Source organism: Amblyomma mixtum, chromosome 4, assembly GCF_055824585.1.
Source record: "Amblyomma mixtum isolate Tamu chromosome 4, ASM5582458v1, whole genome shotgun sequence".
Lineage (NCBI taxonomy): Eukaryota > Metazoa > Arthropoda > Arachnida > Ixodida > Ixodidae > Amblyomma > Amblyomma mixtum.
The window spans coordinates 141,370,590-141,393,283 of NC_143015.1; the positions used below are offsets into that span (position 1 = coordinate 141,370,590).

General features: G+C 46.5%; 2 protein-coding genes across 2 annotated transcripts in view; one reads left to right on the forward strand and one right to left on the reverse strand.

The window, feature by feature from the left end:
• The first annotated feature begins 360 nt into the window (after positions 1-360).
• On the forward strand, positions 361-13,226 carry LOC149348494 (uncharacterized). The gene is made up of 6 exons (XM_089588126.1): positions 361-694; positions 3,515-3,642; positions 6,223-6,349; positions 8,062-8,244; positions 9,707-9,835; positions 11,136-13,226. The coding sequence occupies exons 1-6, from the start codon at positions 437-439 to the stop codon at positions 11,328-11,330; spliced, it is 1,020 nt and encodes a 339-aa protein (XP_089444252.1). The 5' UTR covers positions 361-436; the 3' UTR covers positions 11,331-13,226.
• An 860-nt stretch (positions 13,227-14,086) lies between these two features.
• LOC149348495 (uncharacterized) overlaps positions 14,087-22,694 on the reverse strand; it is a 28,292-nt gene continuing 19,684 nt past the window's right edge. The window contains exons 6-10 of the mRNA XM_089585845.1: positions 22,539-22,651; positions 20,512-20,650; positions 18,327-18,497; positions 15,898-16,020; positions 14,087-14,296 (exon numbers count right to left, since the gene is read on the reverse strand). Of these exons, the coding sequence (XP_089441971.1) occupies positions 14,087-14,296; positions 15,898-16,020; positions 18,327-18,497; positions 20,512-20,650; positions 22,539-22,651 (756 nt within the window). The remainder of the gene's footprint in view (positions 14,297-15,897; positions 16,021-18,326; positions 18,498-20,511; positions 20,651-22,538; positions 22,652-22,694) is intronic.

The following is a 22,694-nucleotide window of genomic DNA, read 5'->3' on the forward strand; positions in this document are numbered from 1 at the left end:
GAAAGAGTCACGACTCACACAAATGTTTGCAAGACAGACGTAACGTTCTTTTTTTTTTCCAACCAATAGAGCACCTTGATCTTGAGAATTTCTGCTAGTGCCTAATGCCACGGTGTGCTTAGCGCCATCATGTACAGCCTTTGTCAAAAGTAACCAGGCTCCATGGTTTGCTTCTCATTCGTATAACAGAGCCCTCACGGTTTCCATAAAGATAAAAAGTTGTTTGACGGTGAGAACAATGGTTATTCTTACCATACAGAGATTTAGAGCTTGAGGGCTGGCATAATAGCTTTGATATACGACTTAAAAGAAAAACGTGCAGCCTGGTTACTTTTGGCAAAGACTGTTCTTTGTGCCCCTGAACACTTCCCAGAACTTAAAGGTCGGACCGCCCGTTGGTCGGCTAAGATAAATGAGATGATAAATCTATGCGAAAATGAACCACACAGAAGTCTCTGTACGGTACACCTTACTCATCGTCCACTGCTTTTCTGATGGTGCCGTGCGTCTTGCGCGTATTATTCACGTGTGCAGATACGCTAAGGTCGCCGAAGCTGTGCTGTCAGGTGCAAACGGAACGGAAGCGCTTGCCCCATTCCACGAACAGGGGATTTTCCACTTCGGCGTGCTAAACGCCGACACATCCCAGTCTTCCGCAGATGACAACATCAAGGCCACCCTGAATCTCTTCAACGTTAGTACACGCAGCACTTGCCGGCTTCGCCCTACTTTCCAGTCTCATACGATAGCACATTCACGGTAACTCGATCAACTCGTTGGACCCATGGTGTGCAGATGTCAGTAGTTATGGTCATCGTTTCAGTGAATACCCTGGCTGCACACTGAGCCTCGCATGTGGGGTAAGAGTAGAAAAAGTGCAAAAATGTTTCCTGAATATGGCATGTTTTAGAAGGCGCCATAAGCGACATATGCAGTCGCTGCATGGAAAAAACCCCAAATATAACAAACAATGGTGAAGAGTGAATAACGCGATTTTTTTTTCAGCCTTAGTGCACCCTTGCTTTTTTGTATTCTCTTAGCTTGTAATAAAACTTGGGTAAGATTTACTAACAGGCAATGCTGTAAAACATGACGTCTACTAAAATGTCACGTAAGGCCCAGTTGACGGAAGGAAAGAGATCCGGAAAGCCTTATTATTAGTTTTTAGGCATTTCGGTTGTCAGTTAACGGTAAGCAGCGCTACCTAGCAGTCAGGACGCAGGTAGAAAAAGAAAAGAATAGGGAAACTGAGAAGGGGCCTTGAACGAGAACAACTTCGACAGAACTCCGTGTGGTTGGGTTTGAAATTAAAGTTGAGAAATACTCACACCCGAACAAGGTACCCCAATGAGTTGTGCTGAAGCACGAAGTTCACCAGCTAGAGCGGCTGCAAAGTCCAATTGTACTCCTGGAACAGGTTGGCCGAGCACCAGTTTTTGTTCCAATTAAAAAGTTTTTATTTTCATTATCATCCGATTGGTTTTATAGAGGTCATTCTAAGTGATGTGCACAACCACCTTCTGTTTCTCTGCGCAGTTCGGTATTTCTTGCCCTACCGTTACCTGCCAATCGCTTTGCGCGGCTTCACCGACAATTCATCGTACACTCGCGCTTAAATATCTAAAACACAACATCGGTACCATGGATGTTATGAAAGTCAAGATACCGTGTTTATTCGTGTATAGGTCGACCTTTGAATTTCAAAATCACATCCAAACTGTAATGTCCACCAGTACGCCAGTCACGGCAAGGACAAGTTCAAACACGTACGCAAACTCAGAATAGGAACGGAGAGCAGGGACAATAGCACCGCTGAGAAAAGTCGTGCGTTCTGACCGCTTTGGAGCCTTCAAAAACTAAAGGCAATTGCTGTCGCCATTATTGCGCGATGGTTTCATGCGCCAGTTCACAAAAGCACCGTACGAGAGGTTCCCAGATAACGACGATACCAAGAACGGAGACCCAACGCGCCATCACCACGCCTCCCACTCACATAATTTTTTCGACGTCTTTCTTTAAATCTCGAGATCAAAACTTAGTAAACGGAGTAGAGAACAGAAAACCCCGCCAGCAAGCTGACAGTAAACTCTCAGACATCTTGCCTTCCATTGGAAAGTAAAAGTAACAACCATACCAGTACTGCTCCTTCCACCTCATAAACGAGAAAAGTCAATGCACTGCAGTGAGCGTCGTTGGGGCGCTGATGATGGTAATAAAAGCTCGATTTTTGTATTGCGGCATAATACGCCAAGGACGCTTGTAATTACCCTTGGGTAAAGTACCCCGAGCAGCCGCTGTTGTAATGCAATTTAGGATTGAAACAATAAAAGATGTTTAGTAAAATCAATTACAGATTACTGGAAGGGAATTTTGAGTAAGCAGGTTCGAATAGTAGCACAGTATAGCAGCATGATATAGAAGTACCGTATTAACAGACGTGAAATGCCAGGGCAGTGTTCATACTGTTCTTCGGCGGCCGCTTTCTGATTAGCGCAAGTTGCATGTTCAGTGCGAATTCTTGCAATACACAAAGTTGCTTTAGCTCACATCTTGTCTACTTTTGAGCCGCAGTCGTTCGTACACAACTATTTCATTGCTGCAGAAGAAAATATGCCTAATGGGACTTCAAACCAACCGCGGTGACCTAGCTGCTTTGGCATTGTGTTGCTGATTCCAAGGTCATGGCTTCGATCCCGGATCCGGCGGCCGTGTTCCAATGGAGACAGCCTACAAAAAAACACCCGTTTACTGTGAAATTTCAGCTCACGTTAATATCCGGAGCCCTCCACTACGGCGTCCCTCATAGCGCGAGTTGCTTCGGGACGTCGAAACCCCACGATACACTGATATTCCCAAAATGCTGTCACGTGGTTGTGTCCGTAGTTCGGCAACAGGAAGCCAGCTGATGGCTTTCAAAGGAAACTCTTTATTGGGTGATCTTGTTCCCACAAACAGAAACAGCTCGGCGGCAGCGATAGCGGGAAGCGAGCTCGGCAATCGACGAAGACTTTATTGACCCCCGCTCTCGCTCGCACTCAATCTAAAGGTGTCAAAAAATTTTGATCTAATAAGCGGAAGGAAACTACAGCATTCTCAAGCAATGCAGAAGCAGTTTCTGGTGGCAGTAATCTTGCCACAGAAATCTGCTCGCCTCTCGCGTTACCAATAAAATGATAGGACCACGCGCCCGCCGCCTCACGCATGACGAAATAAAGGTTGCAAAGCTTCACCGCTTCGAGCCTATATGCTGTACAGAGTACCTTCCCAAGCAGCGCAGTTAATCGGAACAGTATTGGAATTGTATTGGAAATTGCCGGTCCTGCAATGGAGCAGAGTTACACCATCCATTTCCAATATTAAGACGATTACATGACTGCTTGGGCTAATTTTCATTTTTGCCACCACACACTGCACAAACGCAAACTGGTTTTCTGAAGTGTGGGCTCTCGCCATAACACACGGGTTGCAGGTTTTGTTGAGGGTGATTGTATATGTAGTGCGCATTTTTCTCCAGGTCCTCAGGCAGTTGCAGCGAGCAAGAGACGCCGACGCCCAGTACCTCCAGGGTGGCATCGTGTTCGGTGTCAGGATGACGCCTTACCAGACGAAGGCGCAGCTTGACCTCATCAACGACATCGTCGTGTGAGCTCTTCGCCATTCTCGACATATTATAACGTCAAGCTTAGCTATCACACGTGACAACGCAGAACATAGCAAAAAAAAAATACAACCACCCAACAAGTCATTGCTCTCTTCTCTGCCGTGCACTGTTTAGCTGCCAGCTATCAGGTCATATGCTTCAGTCACCGCTATGGATGAGGGGCTGCAGCGTTTGGCTCGTGAACTCAAGCTTCCGTGTTCTGTTCGAGCTGCAGCAGCCGCATCGCTAAGGCGTAGGATCGAAAAAATGCCTCTGCTATAAGTGCATATGTTACACAAGCCCAGGTGGCTCAAATTAACCCGGCGCCATTCCACAGACCACAGTGTTGTTTTGGCACGTAAAATGGAATCAATCAAAGAATCAGTTATGTACCCGTTTTAATAATTATTTCAGAATTCATTCATGTGATAAGATTAAGAGGGTCTGAGAAAAAAAATGGTCCACAGTTTGGCGAGCCTTTAGCCCAGACTCTGTTCGCTGTCTCTCCGGTATCAATAAAAAAAAAACAGAAAAAACTACGATACACATTGTCCCCTGTCCGGGGAAATTGAGACAGGGATATTCAACGCACATGAAAGCACTCAGTTACGTTCGGCACGTCCCTGTCTATCACGTGCCATTTAATTTTGTCAGCGACAGAGGTTATGGAGCTCGGCTGCTTACCCAAATGTCGCGGTTCGATCCTGGCCTCGGAGGTCGAATTTCGATGGAGGTGAAATTCTAGAGGCCCGTGTACTGTGCGATGTCAGTGCACATTATTAAAGAACCCCAGGTGGTCGAAATTTCTGGAGCCCTTCACTACGGCGTCCCTCATAGCCTTAGTCGCTTTGGGACGTTAAACACCAACAAACAAACAGAGAACGCAGGAGTCATTTGCTATGACAGTACGGTGACACAGCAAGGGCGACTCTATTTAACGTCTGAGAGAGCTCTACGCAGTTATCACAAAAAAAGTAACTTCCGACAGCTTACAAGAGGAGCAGTATAGATGGCACGCAAGAAGACGATGACCATACCGTAATAATGTACCGTATTTTCCAGTGTACAAGACGCACCCTTGTATAAGACGCACCCGCCATATATGCAGGCTGTCATTGAAAAAAATTGGTATATAAGACGCACCCGTGTATAAGACGCACCTCAATTTACCCAGTTAGGCTAGTGAGGCTTAATTAAGCATGCTTATGCGACCATCGCAAAATGCACCGTACGTGGAAGAAGTTCTTAAGCAACGCTAAGTGATCGAAAAAGGCAACACTCACGCCATACCCGCCCACGTTTTAGCACAAAAGAAAAAAAAGCGAAAGAACTCTCTCTATGTCCACAACAATCTATTTTTACATCAAACCTTCAAAGTCTTCATCTTCGGATGCGCTATCAAAAAGGCAACGCGGCTGAAGCATTCTCTTTGCACTACGTACTTGCAAAGGGTGACTAAAAAAAAACATCGGATTCTCTTGGCTTGTCTTGACAATGGCGAGAAGCGTGACTGTCGCCATCTTTTGTCATTTCACATTACCTTTGCTTGGGCTCTCTGAAACGGCCGCGTGTTTAAGATCCCGGAAGTGGTCAACCCCGCCGTTTCATGATAAAGTTCATCTAAAAAAGTTGCGCACGGCGGTCCCCGTATTGAAGTATTAACCATGTTACAACCGCGTTATTGGTAGTAATATTTTTTCGGTGAAAAAAGTTTGAACATGAACCTGAGTAATTTCTGAACTCGCAAAAAAAAAACAGAAAATTCGCATATAAGACGCACCCTTGTATAGGACGCACCATCAAGATTTTTGACAAAAACCCGCGTCTTATACACCGGAAAATACGGTACGTGCTTTTGTTTTTGGTCTGAACAGATCTCTGTGCAGTCTTGACTCACCTAGCCAGCGCTTCTCTCTGTCTATGGAGTACAACCTATAGTCCTCACGCAAGTATCGCTCAGTGACTGCCAACGGCCTTCGCCTTTTCGTTCCGAGGGCTCACTTACCGAGCAGGCTTATCGGACGCCCCGGAGTTACGGCTACTCACGTGCGAGGGAGGCTACGCAGAGACCCTACAACTTTATAGGGGAACTAGATCGAGGGAGGCTACGCAGAGACCCTACAACTTTATAGGGGAACTAGATTGAGGTATCCACCACCACACAGAGCACTGACTAGGGAAGAGGCTGTAGGATGGCGTAGGCTACAGACGAACACTTTTCCTAACCTGTACATATACAGCAAAATGTCACCAACGCAATTCAGATCAGACTGTCCCTGGTGCGGCGGTACACCTACACTCTATCACATTACCTGGGAGTGCGAAAGAAACATAGCATTCCACAATTATCAACCACCGAGTGAGGAGCAATGGGAGAGCTGTCTCTCCAGCAGCGAGCTCGAGGTCCAGAGGGCCTTGGTACAGCACGCTGTTGAAGCGGCACGACTCAGTGGAGCCCTGGACTGAGGGCCCACCCTTGCTCGAAGACTCAAGTCGCCAGCGCCCAAGCAGGACGACCAAGAAGTCTTCATCTCCGCGAATCTCTTGAAAGAGCAATAAAAGTTTTCTCTCTCTCTCCGCAGGGGCTTCAAGGTGGACATGCTGGTTGCGTACACGCACCTGAGGGAGCCCCATAGCCCCGAGGTGCCGTGCCGAATCACGGGGCCCACCAGCTGGGACCACAAGTACTCGCGCTACGAACATCCCATTGTGAGTGGCGAGACCGAAGGCTTTCTGTCAATCGCAGTCATGGACGCTTGATGGTCTGTCTGGTTACAGCTACACCGAATTGCCATACCGGCCCCAAGTCTTAAAGTGACACTAAGGAGAAACAGAAGTCGGCCTCTCTGGTTAAGCTACCGCGTTATAATAAAAAAAAACATGCACCGAAAACGGGGCTTTTATAAGTTGCAAAAAATCGGAAAACGAAATAAAGGTGTCGCAGTCAACGGCCCATTTCGCAAGTGAAGTTCGTGCGTAGAAACTGATTTTGGGACGCGGATGCCAGAAACCAGGTTAAGCCGCCATTCACTTAAAAATTGTGGCAACCAGTTCTTTCCGGCAAGGATGGCAGAAATTTCAATTTACTAGCGGAAATAATTTTAAATGATATTTTCTCAGCGATTAATGTGGCTTTTGCCGTAATTCCACAGGAAAAATTTTTACTGACAACTATAATTGGTTGATGTAGACCGCAGAGTCCGTTTCACAAAACAATAAATTAAACATTTAAACTGCCGTCCTAACTAATCTGCGTGACGATGGATCCATATATGCCAGTACCGTCTTAGTGCACTGGTGGCGGCCGCCACATGCCTCGCTAGTTTTTCATGTCTTCTACAAATAATAATCATCCTCATTTTCTTTCTTTTTTAAGTGCATATTCGAAGGACACTTAGTCTATATGAGCTTTGAACGCCAAACTTCTAAGTTAAGGTCTCTGCCTCGTTTTTAAGCCGCCAACTTACAGTCGTGTTTACCGACACTTATGCGAATTAATTCGCATTACCTTCCCAATATTTCAACCCCAAGACCTCGGTGATACTCAAGTGAAGGCTAAGGGACCACCTATGTTCTGCTAAAAAGATTGCCTGAAAAGATAAGAATTATCAATCTCCATGAAACGGTCGTGCCTGAGCCCACAAGTATGCCACTTATCCCCTAATTACAACAAAACAAGCACAGAAAATATTCGCGCTCTAAAGCCTGGTTTCGTAACCACTGAAATTCACTATTCCTGAGCCCTCATCGCGCTTTACCAAAAACAGACCTGGAGAAGCTTCATATATTAAGTCTACGCGTCAAAATTTTCACCACTAGCAGCATCGACTATAATACATAATAAATAAAATGGTTTTTGAAGAAAGGAAATGGCGCAGTATCTGTCTCACATATCTCGGTGGACACCTGAACCGCGCCGTAAGGGAAGGGAGGAAAGTGGGAGTGAAAGAAGAAAGAGAGAAAGAGGTGCCGTAGTGGAGGTCTCCGGAATAATTTCGACCCCCTGGGGATCATTAAGGTGCACTGACATCGCACAGCACACGGGTGCCTCTTGCCTTTCGCCTCCATCGAAACGCAAGAGGCGCCCGTGTGCTGTGGGATGTCAGTGCACGTTAAAGATCCCCAGGTGGTCGAAATTATTCCGGAGACCTCCACTATGGCTATACGCGGATGCTTTTCTACCAAGTATCGCCTATTAGCATCAAGCCATACACATCCTCTGTTCACCATACAAGGCGCCTTCGTTGACGCGTTCATGTGTTGTGCAGTATCGTTTGCATAAATTCAAGGGAAGCTATAATTTTTGTCTTCCTTTCTCGCTCGCTTAATCAAGCTCTCCCTTCGAGACTTCCAACTCCACCTTTCTCTTCTCGACTATGTTTACCCGCACTAACGCCGGCTTATACATCGGCACTGTGCAGCGTGACACGGTCGAGCTCCTCTCCGAGCGGGGCTACCTGAACCTGAGTCTTCCGGTGTCGGTGTCCTTCTCGCTCAAGGGCTTCTGGTACACACCTACGGAAGGAGACGAGGACTCGGACTTTGCGCCGGGAAGCCCTTGCCAAATAATGAACAGCAGTGGCTCCCTGGGCAGCTACGCCAAGGTATGCTCCCGCTCGCGCGGTCCTTTTACTCACCCCTTTGAACATGCACTTAAAGCAACGCTAATTATTCGCCAGCGTTCGCACTAGTTCACTGGCGCTACACTGCGCGCGTCGGTGCCGTTCTTTGTCGTGAACAAACGCCACCATAACGACAAACGTAGGCATCGTAACACAAGGACAAAACGAAGAGGTCATCACTGCCGCTAACTCTCGACTGATTGTGCAGCGAAAGCTACACTAGGCTACTCAGCGGCGCATTTCGGGCGGTCGCCGCAGGCCAGTACTGCGCATGCGCCGTAACCATGGCAACCGATTGCCATAATTTGTTAGGCTCGGTGCCTAACGTATCTTTTGCGATGTATATCTCGGGATAGCTGAGCTAAGCCGCAGCAAATTTTTTATGCGAAGCATACTAGCCGCACAACCGAGCTCTTCCTTGCTGCGCCGCGCGCGGCCGCGTAGCTACCACTTGGCCTACATCGGCGCACCACGTGACATGACGTCACAACAGCTGTGAAAGTTGGGGCTCAACTCGTGCGCTCGCTTGCGGACGCGCAGCCTCCACCGGCGGCCTAACTCCCGCTCCTTCCGCTAGGGGCGCTGACGTCACAACAGCTGTGAAAGCTGGGGCTCAACTCGAGCGCTCGCTTGCGGACGCGCAGCCTCCGCCGGCGGTGTTCTTCGCATCCTAGGCTTAACCATAAGCTAAGCCAGGCCATTTTTTTTATTTAATGCAAATACGGGTTTATATACAGCGATAGCATCAACATAACTTTCAACAATGCCGTCACACAGCACCTCCCTCTCTACCACGCCTTCAAACTTTTGCTCGCGCCATCAAGAAAAGCCACCTCTTCGACAGCGGTACCGAGGGAAGGCTCGCACAATTGTCTGTCCAGTTTCCTATTTGTTTAGCTTCCATAACCTCCGCGTTGGATGCTTTCTAATATTGCTAGTGACTTTGCACTGACTGAAAATTGGACTTTGTGCACCTGGCTTGCGATCTTCACCTTGCTCTGCAACGTTTCCTTTACCATTTTTTAGGTTTTTCTAATGCTTGCGTAGCCTTTCACTTACGCACCTCCCGGTTTGGCCTATGTAGACTTTACCGTATGACAGCGACAAGGAATATACAACGCCTTCTGCACAATCAAGAAACTGGTTTTAGTGCTTCTTCCTAAAGGTTAGCTTGTTAACGGGAAAAATATTTGTGATGTTACAAGCTAAGCTGTCTTGTAAGTTAAGATGCATGAAGAAACACAAGAACCCTATTGTTAACTGCGTAGAAGAGGTTTTGTATTTCTTGCCATTGTTCTTTCCAGTTCAGTTGCCCTTATACCACCGTACTTCAGTTGCGATTCACAGGAAGGCATGCTGTTATTGTTCAGCACATACGCAGTAAGGAAGCATGTGCTTTCTCTACGACGACTGCGTCAGTTTATCTCCGCACCTTTTTCTACAGGTCTGCAGCCACCCCGACTACCGAGACAATCTCACGGCCGTTGACGACGGCCATTTTGTTAATTACACGTTCAGCAAGAAGACGGGCCTCACCTTCACCTTCGACAGCCTGCAGACTATAACGAAGAAGGTACGTGCTCCGCATACGGGCTGCAGGACATTGAGATGAAGCAGATACCTCTGCTTGTGCCAGTATTTTCATTGCAGCCATTATGTCGTCAAAGGCACGAGTATCTGGAATCCCATTCAAAATATGCCGGCACACATCATGATTGGCCATAGCAGTTGTTCTGGCCAATCATGTCTCTTATCGTAAGCTCGTTTGTGAGGTTCATTAAACATTCCTTCTTTCCCAGTGACATACCTACTCATTAGCATACAGTCATAAGGAAATGCATGCACTAGGTTAACCTTTATTCAACAAAAAACAACGCGGTGTTGTGGCCTATAAATTGTATGCTTGCCTCGCAATCTGGAGGGCCTTGGTTCAGTGTCCCGTGCCCTCGGAAGAAATTCCATTTTTCTCTACTGTAGACGTTCCTACTTATGGTCTACTGCTGACGTCATGAAAGACTATTGTGACGTCACAGGGAGTTTTCAAGCCATTTCTGGCTATCAACGCCGTCGGGTTTCGTTGCCGAGTAGCCATATGATGATTTCGTATTAAAGGGATAAATGTTTGCTCCTTAATTTCTCATACTGCATTCACACTTTGGGGCGCTCTTTTTTTTCTTCACTGGCTCTTTGGAGCAAGCGCCGCGGCTACCGATGAGGAGAGCTGAAAGAAGATCCTTAGCTCAGGAAGGTGAGGAAGAACGTTGAAGAGGACTGAATTTGCCGAAATCGGCTTGTGTGGCTGTTAGTAAAAACAGGGAAAAATTGCTAAGACACTTTATCAACTAAAGTGTTGAGAGGCGAAAGCCGAGAACACTATGCCGTGACGACTTCCGGTGGATGTAACGTCACACCGTTCCCGTGGCTATATCAATACACAAATTATACAACTTTTGGGGATCTTAAGTGTTAATCACGCTTAATTACACATTTTTTTATCTTATCTGACACAAATCCGACGTTTTTCCGGCCATTCTGTGATAATTTTCACTATGCCGTCACGACTTCCCGTGAATGTGACGTCACACCACTCCCGTGGCTATATCGACGTCCGCGCTATTTCGACGCAATTTCGACACTTTTGCCTAAATTACTCTACAGTCATGAAACTTGGCTTCTGGGTTCCTCCTCTATCTCAAGCAACCGTTGGTTCTATCTTTTTTAGTTCCAGAGTTAAATGCGTGTGACACGCTTTGTTAACGGACAGACGACAGTATCAGCCATTAAAGGCTTTGGCCTTAATAATTGCTTTTCAGCTAGTTCGACTTCGTTTTTCTCTGCACCTTGCTCTGATCTGCGTCGGCGCCCGTTCGCAGGCTGTGCTGGCCCACCACGCGAGCCCCACCACCAGCTTCGCGCTCTTCGACGTCGACTTCGAGGACGTGCACGACGAGTGCCCCGGCAGCGTGTACGGGCCTTTCGACCGCGTGGCCGGTGTGCGCTGGCTGACGGACCGCTTCAGGGAGCTCCTGCTGGCCAACGACACAGGGACGGCGGAATCACCCGACTGAACAGGATACTCTCGATTGTGTCTACTGCTGGACGGGAAGACGGAAAAGTGACCGCATTAGACCTCGAACCTACCCGCTTTTCTCTTGATTTTTTTTCTGCAAGTATGTTATTTATTCCATAAATGTCCCCAACTTTCAGACAGCAGCCGGAAAGCGCGCATAAAAGCAATCGCATGCATTTAGAGAATCACATTCCCTAATGAAAAACACACCGGGAAATTTTACGTTGTCACAACATATTTTGCTGTAGTATTTTGGGACCTGACAACAGAAATTCCTCTAGTGAAAATAGGATTTAGTGTAGCGTTAAGCAGTCTGCTGTCGTAACAGACAACTTCGCAGTACTGCAGAAAGATCTGTCCTAACGACAGGATGACAAAAATTTGCTATAATTTGGGACCGGCTCTGTCGTATTTTTCGACTAAGATTGACAAACAGGTTTTCACTCGACTTAAGTATTGGAGCATAGCGGGTCCGAAGTCACGGCACATCCGAGCACCGGCTAGTCAATTAGGGGAGGGTTGCTGAGATAGAAACTACGGGACGGACAGAAGACAAGCGCAGTTGGCAAACTCCATTGATATTGGGATTTCTAACGATGCACCTAACCGATTCCAAAAAGGCACGGAGATTGTTGATTTTAGATCTTATAGAAAGAGTTCGTGACTTACTTTGTGCCCTAGCAGAGTTTTGAAAGCGCAGATGAAGACAAGCGACGACGAAGCTCGGTACGCGCTACTTGCTTTATGCAGAAACTTCTTCGCTTAAGAGACCGCCTACGCAGTAGGCATTGACACGAACAACGTTATCGCCAAAGGCCGAACTGAAGCAGCAAAAATTGTGTGAGGATTACGCTTCTCGGTAATGCGATTTTAGAGCGCAGCTGTTGTGATAGCTCAGTCATGGGCGACCGCAGAGAGGAAACGCAGTGTCAGAGAACATGAGTGCCACGCAAATTATCTTAGTGCACAAGACAGCGCAAATATGCTATGCATGCAAGTGCTCGTTACGGAGTGACAATGATAGTGTTTGGTTCGATATTCTATGCGATTAGACAAAGGATCGGTGCACATAAAGGTGCTCATCGCTGTTAAGGTGGGCACATGACACGCGGTACTGACTCAACAGTTGCACATGTAGTGCGTATCGCGAGCGAGGACGGGAATACGGGCGGCGCTCGCATACGGGACCTACATCGGCGCTGCTTATCTTAGTTGGAACAAGGTTTCCTCGGCTGCATCCCAGACTGGCAGAGCCATTGAAATGCTGTCACGCAATAAACATTGTTTCATAAGGGGCACAAAAAAAAAACCTCGTCCTGGTGCTGGGTTCTCCTGGAGAGAGATGATTGGAGGGGTGTCTGCAAGGTCGCTGTAAATGTGAAAGGGCATTTGTAAACAAGTGAAACTAGAGACGTGACAAAAAGAAAAGCAGCGAACTCTTGCAGCACGGCGATGCTTCGTCTTTCTCATCATCCTCTTCAACATCAGGCGCGGTAGTCATGGTTCGCTACGCATTTTAATATACACACACACATGAGAATTCATTGTTTAAAGTTTCTTATATCATTGTGTAAGCGTATTCGTCATAATTCCATTGCACTATACAATCTTTTGTGCATTGTTTTTCATTGCACTTTATCTCGCGCTCAAGTAAAAATGCGATTTCAGAAAAGTAACAAATCGCTGATATCTACTCTGTGGGTTTCTACGTGGACACAGGCCACCACCCACCGCGGGTTCGAGCTTCGCGCGAGCCAAGGGCCCCGATCAGCCGTCACCACACACACACTGGGACACCGATGCAGTGCACTCAACCTCCGCTGGGAGGAGAGCGATTCGCCGCAAAGAAATAGGCCTCCAAGTTCACAAAGGAGACGTTTATTCACGTCGTCCTTCAGCAGGTACACACGCACTCAATAGTCACCCCGTCCCGGGGGCGCGCGAGGAGCAAGGCTCCGCTGCGCGCACGAAGCGACTCGAGCAATGCGCGCCGCTAGCACGCCGCTGCAGGAGAATGTCCCCGCGGCAGTGCTGTGATCTCTCTCTCGTGTCGACCGTTGGGCCGGTTGCGAGAGAGAGTGGGCAGTAAAGGCAAGGTACGCCTGTCGGAGGTCGCTGGACCCCGCTGGACAGGCTCGAGCCGCTGCAGGTCAGAGGACACGTGCGGGCGAGCTCGAGTATATGCACTGGTCCGAGCGGCAAAGGCCGGCAGGGTCAAACAGTAGTACGCACCTTACGCTGTCTCGGAGGGATCTCTCTCTGGGCCCCGCTCGGACGGTCGCGCGGCGCGCGGCCGCCCAAAGCGGGTCCCGAATTCCCGCCAAAAGGCGCCAATGGCAAAGGCCCTTGGGGAGCCGGGGCGGAGCTGTGGCTAAATGACTGTGATTAGTCACCCAGCCGCCTCTCCACCGCATGAGGCGGGAGCAAGGGAAAGAGGAGAAACAACGCGGGAGGCCGGCACAGCCGCGCAAAGGCGACGGCGGAAAGCCAGGATTCCCACAACTCTGAAACTGCTGTTTTTCTAAATATCTAGCTTTCTTTGTACAGGAGGTTAAATTTCAGTATTCGCCTTAAGCTTGTCATGCGTGTTTCGTAGAATCTTTCTTTTCACAGAGGTAATCAGGTAATCGCCTTTTCGAATTTTGTCTTTTCTTTATTCTTACTACGATAATAAAAAACGTATTCACCGCTCAACTGAACGGTTTTAATCTGCAATAGTCATCAGTGCCGTAGCCAGCAGTCGACGAAGGAGTGTCACGTGACTATCTGGTGGCAGCCAACCGCAGCTGAAGAACTGCTGAACATCGTCCTGAAGTAGTTGAGAATGCCCCGGACAGCGTGGAGCCGCGAGAATGCTCCGTACTTGTTCATCCCCCCGCAGGTGTCGAGGAAGTCCTCGTACTCCAGGTCGTACACGGCGATGCCGAAGCGCAAGGCCGGGTGGAGGGTCTTCACGGCGCACAGCTGCCGGGGAAAAGGGAAGAACCTGAAAACCAGTCCTCAGACGAAACGTTCGCAAACCTTGGTTGTTCGTAGGTCACTTCTTGTGTCGGCCTCATTTACTAGCATAGCAAAAGAAGAAGAATGTTATGTATTTTTTTACAGGGGCTTGTTGACTACAGGGGGAAATCGTTCAACGAATCAACTGAGGTAGGAGATTCTTCTCAAGAAAGTAAGACAATTTCGTGGCGTTGGAATCCAACTGTATCTAGTGTTTTGCAATGTTAAAACAGCGCAGCTCATGGGATGACAAATCAGTTCCTTTCCCTCAGTTCCTTTACTTTTCTTCAGTGACGTCCTGCTTTGCCATTGTGTTCTGTCTGATACTTTGTTTTTCTACCACCTTGCTAAAATTCCAAATATAGGATAACAGTATCTATAACTTAAAAATCAAAATTAAGTTCCCAAACATGAACTGCATTGGGATTTCAGCAAGCTTCCATGTTCTTGCACTCCCTTGAAAACTGCCAACTATCTAAAGAAATTCTTGGATAAGTTCTTTCTCTGATTAAAAAAAACTCTGCTGGAATAGTGATCCTCATCAACTGGACTACTCCCACTGCAGGACAAAGGCCTCTCCCATATCGCGGATATATCAGAATAGTAATGTTTACGTATTATTTTTCTACGCTAGAAAACGCTAAACCTATGAAAAACGTTGGACAAAAGAAACGCGTGAAATACAGATATAAATAACCAACGTAGTTATTGAAGCCAAAAAGGACTAACAAATGTTCAGATCACTAAAGAGCTTTTAAATTTGAACTAAAACATAATCAAATGCCTTATGATATCAGAGCTTTAACGGAAAATACGAAAAAGTAGAGGAAACAAAAATAAGTGACACGTAACAGCGCTTTCTAGACAACCTCCTCCATGGCAGTAACGACCGCATTGCCAAAATCTAAAGTGCATAAATAAATCAAAAAGAGACACAAAGGTAACAAAATTCGGAAGAGCAAACTAAACGGCACTGCAAACAGCCAGGATATAAAGGCAAATGTTTACGAAAATGAATCCACCTGCACTAAAAATACTTCACGAGTTCGAAGCAGGGTGCCCAGATGTTCTGTCCAGATGTTTTGTATTAAAGATATGTGCACTGTCTACATCGCCATTTTTATCTGTCTTGAGAAATCTTCAATCACCAGTTCTACGCGAGGAACATTCGAAGTTTCATCAATGGAAATCAATTACACTCTGCCGACTCTTCCTCTGCCTTTCTTTCACCACCACTCTTGACTGACAAACGCAGACTGCCTCCTTTGCATTTTTTTCAAGCCCCAAAATTACACATTCTCCCGCCAGGTCTTTCTTCGCATACTGTAGATAGTTCGATCAAACCCGATATTCTACTGCCGTTCCGGATAATGCATAATGATATTAAAAAGGCAACTGCAACAATTTTCTATTCACTGGACCCTGCAATTTTGCAACAAGGTCACTTCTATCGCTGTCTGGAAGCTAAACACTTTCTCTTCATGAACGACAACGCAAGTACCATAGGAACACGATGTGCTTAACAGGCGTTCAGTACATTTCACAAGAGCTAAGAGCAATCTCACCTTGTTGCAGAGGCCTACTTCGTTGTCGTAGGCGAATAGCACGTTGTCCGTGCTATGGACAGCCAGGATGGCATCGAACGCCTGACTGTAGCTGCGCTGAAGGTATCCCGAGTTCTTGCAAATCTGGGACATTGCGAGAACACCAAAAAATCGCTTACAATTCATCTTCCCAATGTAAATCGTTGAATCTCTCATATGAACACGGCAGTAATGTCGGTTTATTTACACATTTCACAAATATATAAACGTACGGATGCCTGAGATACGGCTAAACCGCAGTCCACCTTTAAATGTGACTCAGTTAACCTTTCCATTTTGACAACAACAGTTTAAGACACGCGAGGAGGAAAAACGGAGTCCACACTTTATATAGAAGTTTCTCAGACAAACCCGTCTTCCCCTTCGGGACAAGCATCACCACAACAAACAGAATAAATATTGGACGGAGTTTTCCTCTTTGCTTTTAGGGTTGAGAGCTTCCATAAACATTTGCTTTGCTTTCCCAGGAAGGAAGCCTCGAAAAGAGGCGACTGCCTTCGCAACCACGTACATGTGCATTGTTAGATGAGACAAAAATTTCAATCAAGACCAATGTTACAGCACTGCCATTAGATTCTATTGGGCGTGCTGTCGTTTTCAAGGCCAAGGGATGTCCATAGGACGTGTCATATTCACTAGTGTCCCGCAATATGTGACGCAATTTTAATGCTAATTATTATTATTCTTCACGTCTGCAGGATATGTATATCACGAGAGCAATAAAATCACCACTTCACGCGTTGGAGTATACTGCATCCTTAAGACAAATACACTGTAAAAAGAAAGGGACTAAAAGGGGGCGAACGGTTAGTCGTTTCGGCGGCAATTTTTCGCAACCGTTACTCCTCTTCGGGACTAACTTCAAAGGGTCTAACTGTTCGTCCCCAAGGTAAGAGCTGCAAAAGTTCGTTCCCAGGAGCACCCGTTTAAAGAAAAAATGCAAACGAAGTGTGATTTCCAGCATAATTTAGGAACTGATAGTTGTGCGAGAGCACTTAATTATCATACACAATAACAACAAAGGATAGAGAAATATACATGACAATAACAGGATTGAAACCCACTACCTTTGGATTGGGAACCGAGCGCGGATATGACCAAAACCCCACAGCAGACGATTCGCAGCAGAAAATAAAAGCCTTATATACGAAGCACACACATTTCGTGGGTTTTCCGCTCGGTTTTATCGAACGTATTGCTGTTAGAGCAATGTATGGTGATTTTGATGTCATGTTTTTGCAACAAGCTACGGTAAGTTTTAAAGCATATGCACAATGGCGTAAATTGTGTTTTTTGGCAAAAAAAAAGTGCCACACCATATATATCCTGCGTCCGGTATTTCACAACCACAAATCGTTGTTTTCGTTTTTTTTTTGTCGATAAATTGGTCTTACTGGTATCAACTTGCACGTGCACATTAGGGGCTGTTGAAAAGCAATGTAGAAGGCCGTGGTTAACTCAGTTTTCTGTTACCTGCGGTCAGCGACGACGGGGAATGGAATGTTTGCCACTCATCGTTTCACTAAGTGTCGCCGAAACTTGTACAGCATCACATAAGTTTGAAAACAAACTACAGCGAAATAAAACTACGTCCACTTGCTTAACGCTAACCCTTATAACTCCTATTCGACACGTACTGAACCTCGTAGTACTTGTTTGCGCAGTTTTTCAGCTGCCGGTCGCATCGGTTCCACGAAGCCTTTCTGTCACGCAAGAGAGTCAATCTGCTTCGGTTCGGACAATGACGATGCTCTCACTGGCTTTAGACGACATCCTTCGCTTCGAAAAATTGAGTACTATTTCAGTCGATGTCTTCTCACGCGATTTTCGCGTGCTGCTATGATGCGGTTCGTCACCCTGTTAGTCTCCTTCTCAGCAGTTATTCTGTTGAGTTTGCACACGGCACGCATTTCAGGCCAGAGTAGTGCCGTGTGCAAACTTAGGGACTAACGGCGGTTTTGAGGACTAACGTTGCCACTGCTGCTTTCTAGGCGGGTTTTTTGTTCTAAGTGTAGAAGTACAGAAGTGCAAGAAGTGCGTACCGTAGAAGTACACTGGGAGGGTTATGTGTGCAAAATATTTTCTTCCCTTAAACTCAGTAACACCTCCCTAGATGCATGACTATTAATCACATGTTCCCTTTTACAGCTCACCGCTGTCTACATAGAAGAACTGCAGATTGGGCTAGTTAGTGTAGATTCATAATGATGGTTCAACAGCGCGCACATACACAGACCAAGAAGGAGACAAGACACACACTAGCGCTGATGTGTGTGTCTTGTCTCCGTCTTGGTCAGTGTGTGTTTGCGCTGTTGAACCATCATTGTGTACATAGAGACAACACCCCACAGGTGCTTCCGGACCCAAAGGGCGCCAGAATTGCGGCTCACCTCGGAAAACCTGCCGAAGGAAGGGGCGCTTGTGTTGTGCACGCAGCCCGCAAGGAAGTCGGCGTTCCCTGGAACGGGCGTCGTCCAGCGGCCTTTGATGGTCACCGAGAGCGCCCAGATCATTGGCTGTCCCCGCGCTGACAACTTGCTGAAGGTGTCGACCGCCATGGTCTGGACGAAAGTGTGGATAAGTTGCGGGGCAGCGTTTCTGAGCAGTCTTGCGTTACTTGCGTACCAATACCCTCGGTTTAATTTCACTCTTCATTGCACTGTATCCAAAAAGTCAGCCGGCTCTCGGAACTAGGGGCAGTACCCTACCGAAAGTTTCCATAAGGCGAGCCCCATATTGAGGCGAAAGCCTTTAATGGCACAAACTATCATCCGTTAACAGCGTGTCACACGCGCTAACTCGGTAACTATAAAAGATAGCAGGAAATCAGTGGGTTTTTTTTCAGATAGGGGAGGAAAAAATGAACCTAGCAGCCAACTTTGATGACTGTAGATTAATTAGTTAATAAATTATAGGCATAAATGTCGACATTGCGTCGAAATAGCGCGGACGTCGATATTGCCACGGGAACGGTGTGACGTCACATCCACCAAAAGTCGTCACGACATAGTAAAAATTATCACAAAATGGTCGGGAAACCGTCGGATTTGTGTCAAATTAGGTGTAAAATGCGTAATTAAGCGTAATTGACACTTAAGATCCCCGAAAGATGTATAATTTGGGAATCGATGTAGCCACGGGAATTGTGTGACGTCACATCCACCGGAAGTCGTCACGGCACAGTGTCCTCGGCTTTCGCCTTTCAACACTTTAGTTGCCAAAGTGTCCTGGCAATTTTTTCTATATATAATATATATGACATATGGATTCTACAGACGCAGTATGGAACGTATGGAGTCGGTATAGATTTTATGCAAAGCGCGTATGGAAACTTACGGTCTGCATATGACGTCATGCAATTTTATGGAAGTTATATGCATATATAATGGAATGTTTATGGTCTCCATACAAAAAATGTATGGATGTCTATATTTTTCCATATCATATGGACTCCATATTCCCATAATTCCATACGAGCGGCTCGCATGGAACGTTTCAGTAGGGAAAACTGAATGCTCTAGCCCAGTGAAAACAATTGAGGGCTGTTATGAGTAGCACGGCCTTCTGTGTAGTATTTTTTTCTTTCCCCAAAGTAAATAATTCCTACATATCAATTACCTAACATTTCAATTATTTCTTTCACAAACAAAGTGTCAATTCAGAAGTTGTATGCAGTCTTAGAACAGAGCTGGCTGAAATCTTTGCACCGACATAGCGTTTGCGTGAAGTAGTTTTTTTTTCAGGCCTGAAAATTTAACTCGCAGAATAAAAAAGCTTCTACGTGACACCGGTGGTGCTTCAGCGTCACAATATGTGTCTCAGGGAAAAAAAATACGCTTTACACTGGAGTCCTTTTCCCGGTGGGGCTCTGCGTGTGCACTGGGTGAGATGAGAGATGTGAACCAGCAACATATGTGGTAGCTTTCTTTTGACGGTGCACTAAAGTGGATTCTGAGCTCGTCTTTTTTACCATGGCAACTCGATCTACACGCTCCAAGCATCCTTAGAAACTTCGAATTATCGTCCTGTGCGGTCGAGTTCCCTATTATAGTGAATGAAACGTCCCAGCTCCCGCCATTTTTCTTAACTCACCTCCGTAAGTAGGAGGGGTCAACCAACGCGTGGAGTGCCTTTCAGCCAGTTGCGCAGGTGGACGAAATTATACGGATCCCTCCGCTCCGGCGTCCCTCATATCCACAGTTTCTTTGGGGACTCCATAAACCAAACCTAAGCCAAACAATTTCCTCGAGGGCATCCACCAAGATATACTGTGACGGCTTCAGCAATGATTAAGGTTTGGGATTATAGAGTTTAAGATCCCAAAGCGACTCAGGCTATGAGGGACGCCGTAGTGGAGGGCTCCGGATAATTTCGACCACAACATGCACTGACATCACACAATGCACGGACCTCTGGAATTTCGCCCCCCATTGAAATGCGACCTTCGCGGCCCGGATCGAACCCGCATCTTTCGGGTCAGCAGTCAAGCACCACAACCGCTAAGGCACAGCGGTGGCTGAATAACGATTAAACGCCACGCAAATATAATGTGACTGTTATGCACTGGGTTCTCACCAGGTCGTGCTGGTAACTGATTTGTAGCCCTGTCGGTCTGACGAGTGCAGTAGGTGGCATCACGCGACAATCCGGGAGGGTGTTGTCGCCGTAGAAGTAATGGCCTTGGGCGATGAACAGGTCCGGTTTGTAAAAGTTTCTGCGTGTACATAACGAGTGTTTAAGCTCGCCATTGCCCAGGGCTCTCCCACGTTACAAACATTGTGTCGATAGTGTCCAGGGCTTCAGTCTAAAAGTTACAAGCGGTTAACTTTTCACTTTACCAGCCGGTACTGATGCGGAAACTGTGGAAAGTCCGAAAAGAGAGACCTAAGCAGAAGAAGGCATGCTTAATGCAGGCTTTGCATTATCGCACCATCGCGCGGTTTAGCCACCCGCTCGAGAACAGTGGGCTGACGTACTGTGGCAACATTCGAATTAAAACGGACACTCCGCAAGTAGTGTGTCCTCCACTGCGTAGCAGTCAACATGTCATTGTTAAAGACTGTCTATAAGGCAAGCTTTCTGCATTCCAAAGTTTGTGACCAGTCTTGAGAAACACCGCTACATTTTGATGCCGGTTCTGGCACGAGGCGTCGGTACCAGGCGAATGCATGCGCACTTCGACTGACCTCAGAGAAAGCACTACTACAGAAACGTCCACCTGAATATGACAGTCATAAAGAGAATACTGACTGACTAGACACATTTAATTTGCCATTGTCAAATCAAAACGCAAGAAGACTTGTCACGCGTAGTTGGGGTTTAATGTCGTCGGATCACCGGTCACCTGTCGTGTCTTTTAGGAACAGGAGCTTTTAAGTAAAATGTAAGTTATGTAAGTCGCTGAGGTTCATATCATGAGTGCTATTTAAGCAACTCAGGTTGGCCAATAACCCAAGCGTTCCAATCACGGCGCATCTCTACGGAATTCCTCTCTGTGAGCGCTTGTATATACGACTGCCGTTTGCCCCTTTACATTTACTTTAATTATTGGTTTTACTAAGCCACAAATGTTAGTACAGAAACATAAAACCAGGGTGCGACAACGCGTATAATTACTGACCTGAGGTAAATGCTTGAATTATCCCGAAGGATGCGGATACAGTATAAATTCCATCACCAAATTACTGCCATTGTGCTCGGCATTCAGCGCTACTTGTTATTTGGCATCAGATGAGCCCGAAGTCTGAGCACAGAGTAGTCCCTGGTTTTCTACTTGCCTAAATATATGTCATAATACGCGCAATGTCTTTCGGACATGCCAGTCATAAAATTCTTCATGGGATTTGTGCTGCAAAGGAATAATACTCAGCCTAAGTCCGTCCAGTGCAAGAAAAAGTTCTCTCCCATATTTCTCCACTTAGCCCTGTCGTGTGCCAGCTGTGGACACCTTATCCCTTCAAACTTCTGAATCTTATAAGTCACACTTTTTTTCTAACACTCCCCTATGCGCTCCATTTCTCTTGGAATCTAGTCCATTACGCTTAACGGCCATCGGTTATCTTGCCTTCGCATTACATGCCCTGTCCCTGCCCATTTCTTCTTGATTTCGACTAGGATGTCGCTAACTCTCGTTTGCTTCCTGACCCACTATGCTTCCTGTGTCTTAACTTTACACCTACCATTTTCCTTACCATAGCTCGCTGAGCTGCCCTAATAATAATTTCCTCTTTCGCTACCCTTCGTGTTTCCACCAACTATAATCATATAGTTTCTTCTTTAGGGACACTTGTAAACTTATATTCGTGATCTCAGAGAACCAGCAAAAGTCACTCCACCTCATTCTGATACACTTAATTATTTCATTATTGTGGTCCAGATCTGCGGTCACTGCATGCAAAATACGGAACTTTAAGCGGTCCAGAATACGAGGTCTATTCACTATAGCGCCTCGAAGAGCAGTCAGCGGTTGAATAACGGTACGAAATCGTACTAGGCTGAGCATTCATGAAAGCCGGCGTTAGTCATAGCTAGTTGCCTGTAGCTTATATTTCCAATGATTGTTTCGCAACAAGTACAAAGAAAACAGTCGCATGGCTGCTTACGTAAATTTGTCGTCGTAGAAGTGGGTCCAGGTGTCATCAAAAATTATTCCGGCGAAGAAAATATAAGACGGGTTGCCCTGCTGCCTTTGCTTCTCGGCATGCGTGTCGAGGGCCTGAAAAATTCGTTGTCAATGTCAGCTGATCGATCACTGGAGT

Bases quoted from the DNA above. Each gene is read 5' to 3' on its own strand.
- LOC149348494 (XM_089588126.1), top strand. From the start codon at position 437: ATGAACCACACAGAAGTCTCTGTACGGTACACCTTACTCATCGTCCAC. The intron at 3,643-6,222 runs GTGAGCTCTTCG...CTCTCTCCGCAG, and splicing joins CTCATCAACGACATCGTCGT to GGGCTTCAAGGTGGACATGC. The intron at 6,350-8,061 runs GTGAGTGGCGAG...GGCACTGTGCAG, and splicing joins CGCGCTACGAACATCCCATT to CGTGACACGGTCGAGCTCCT.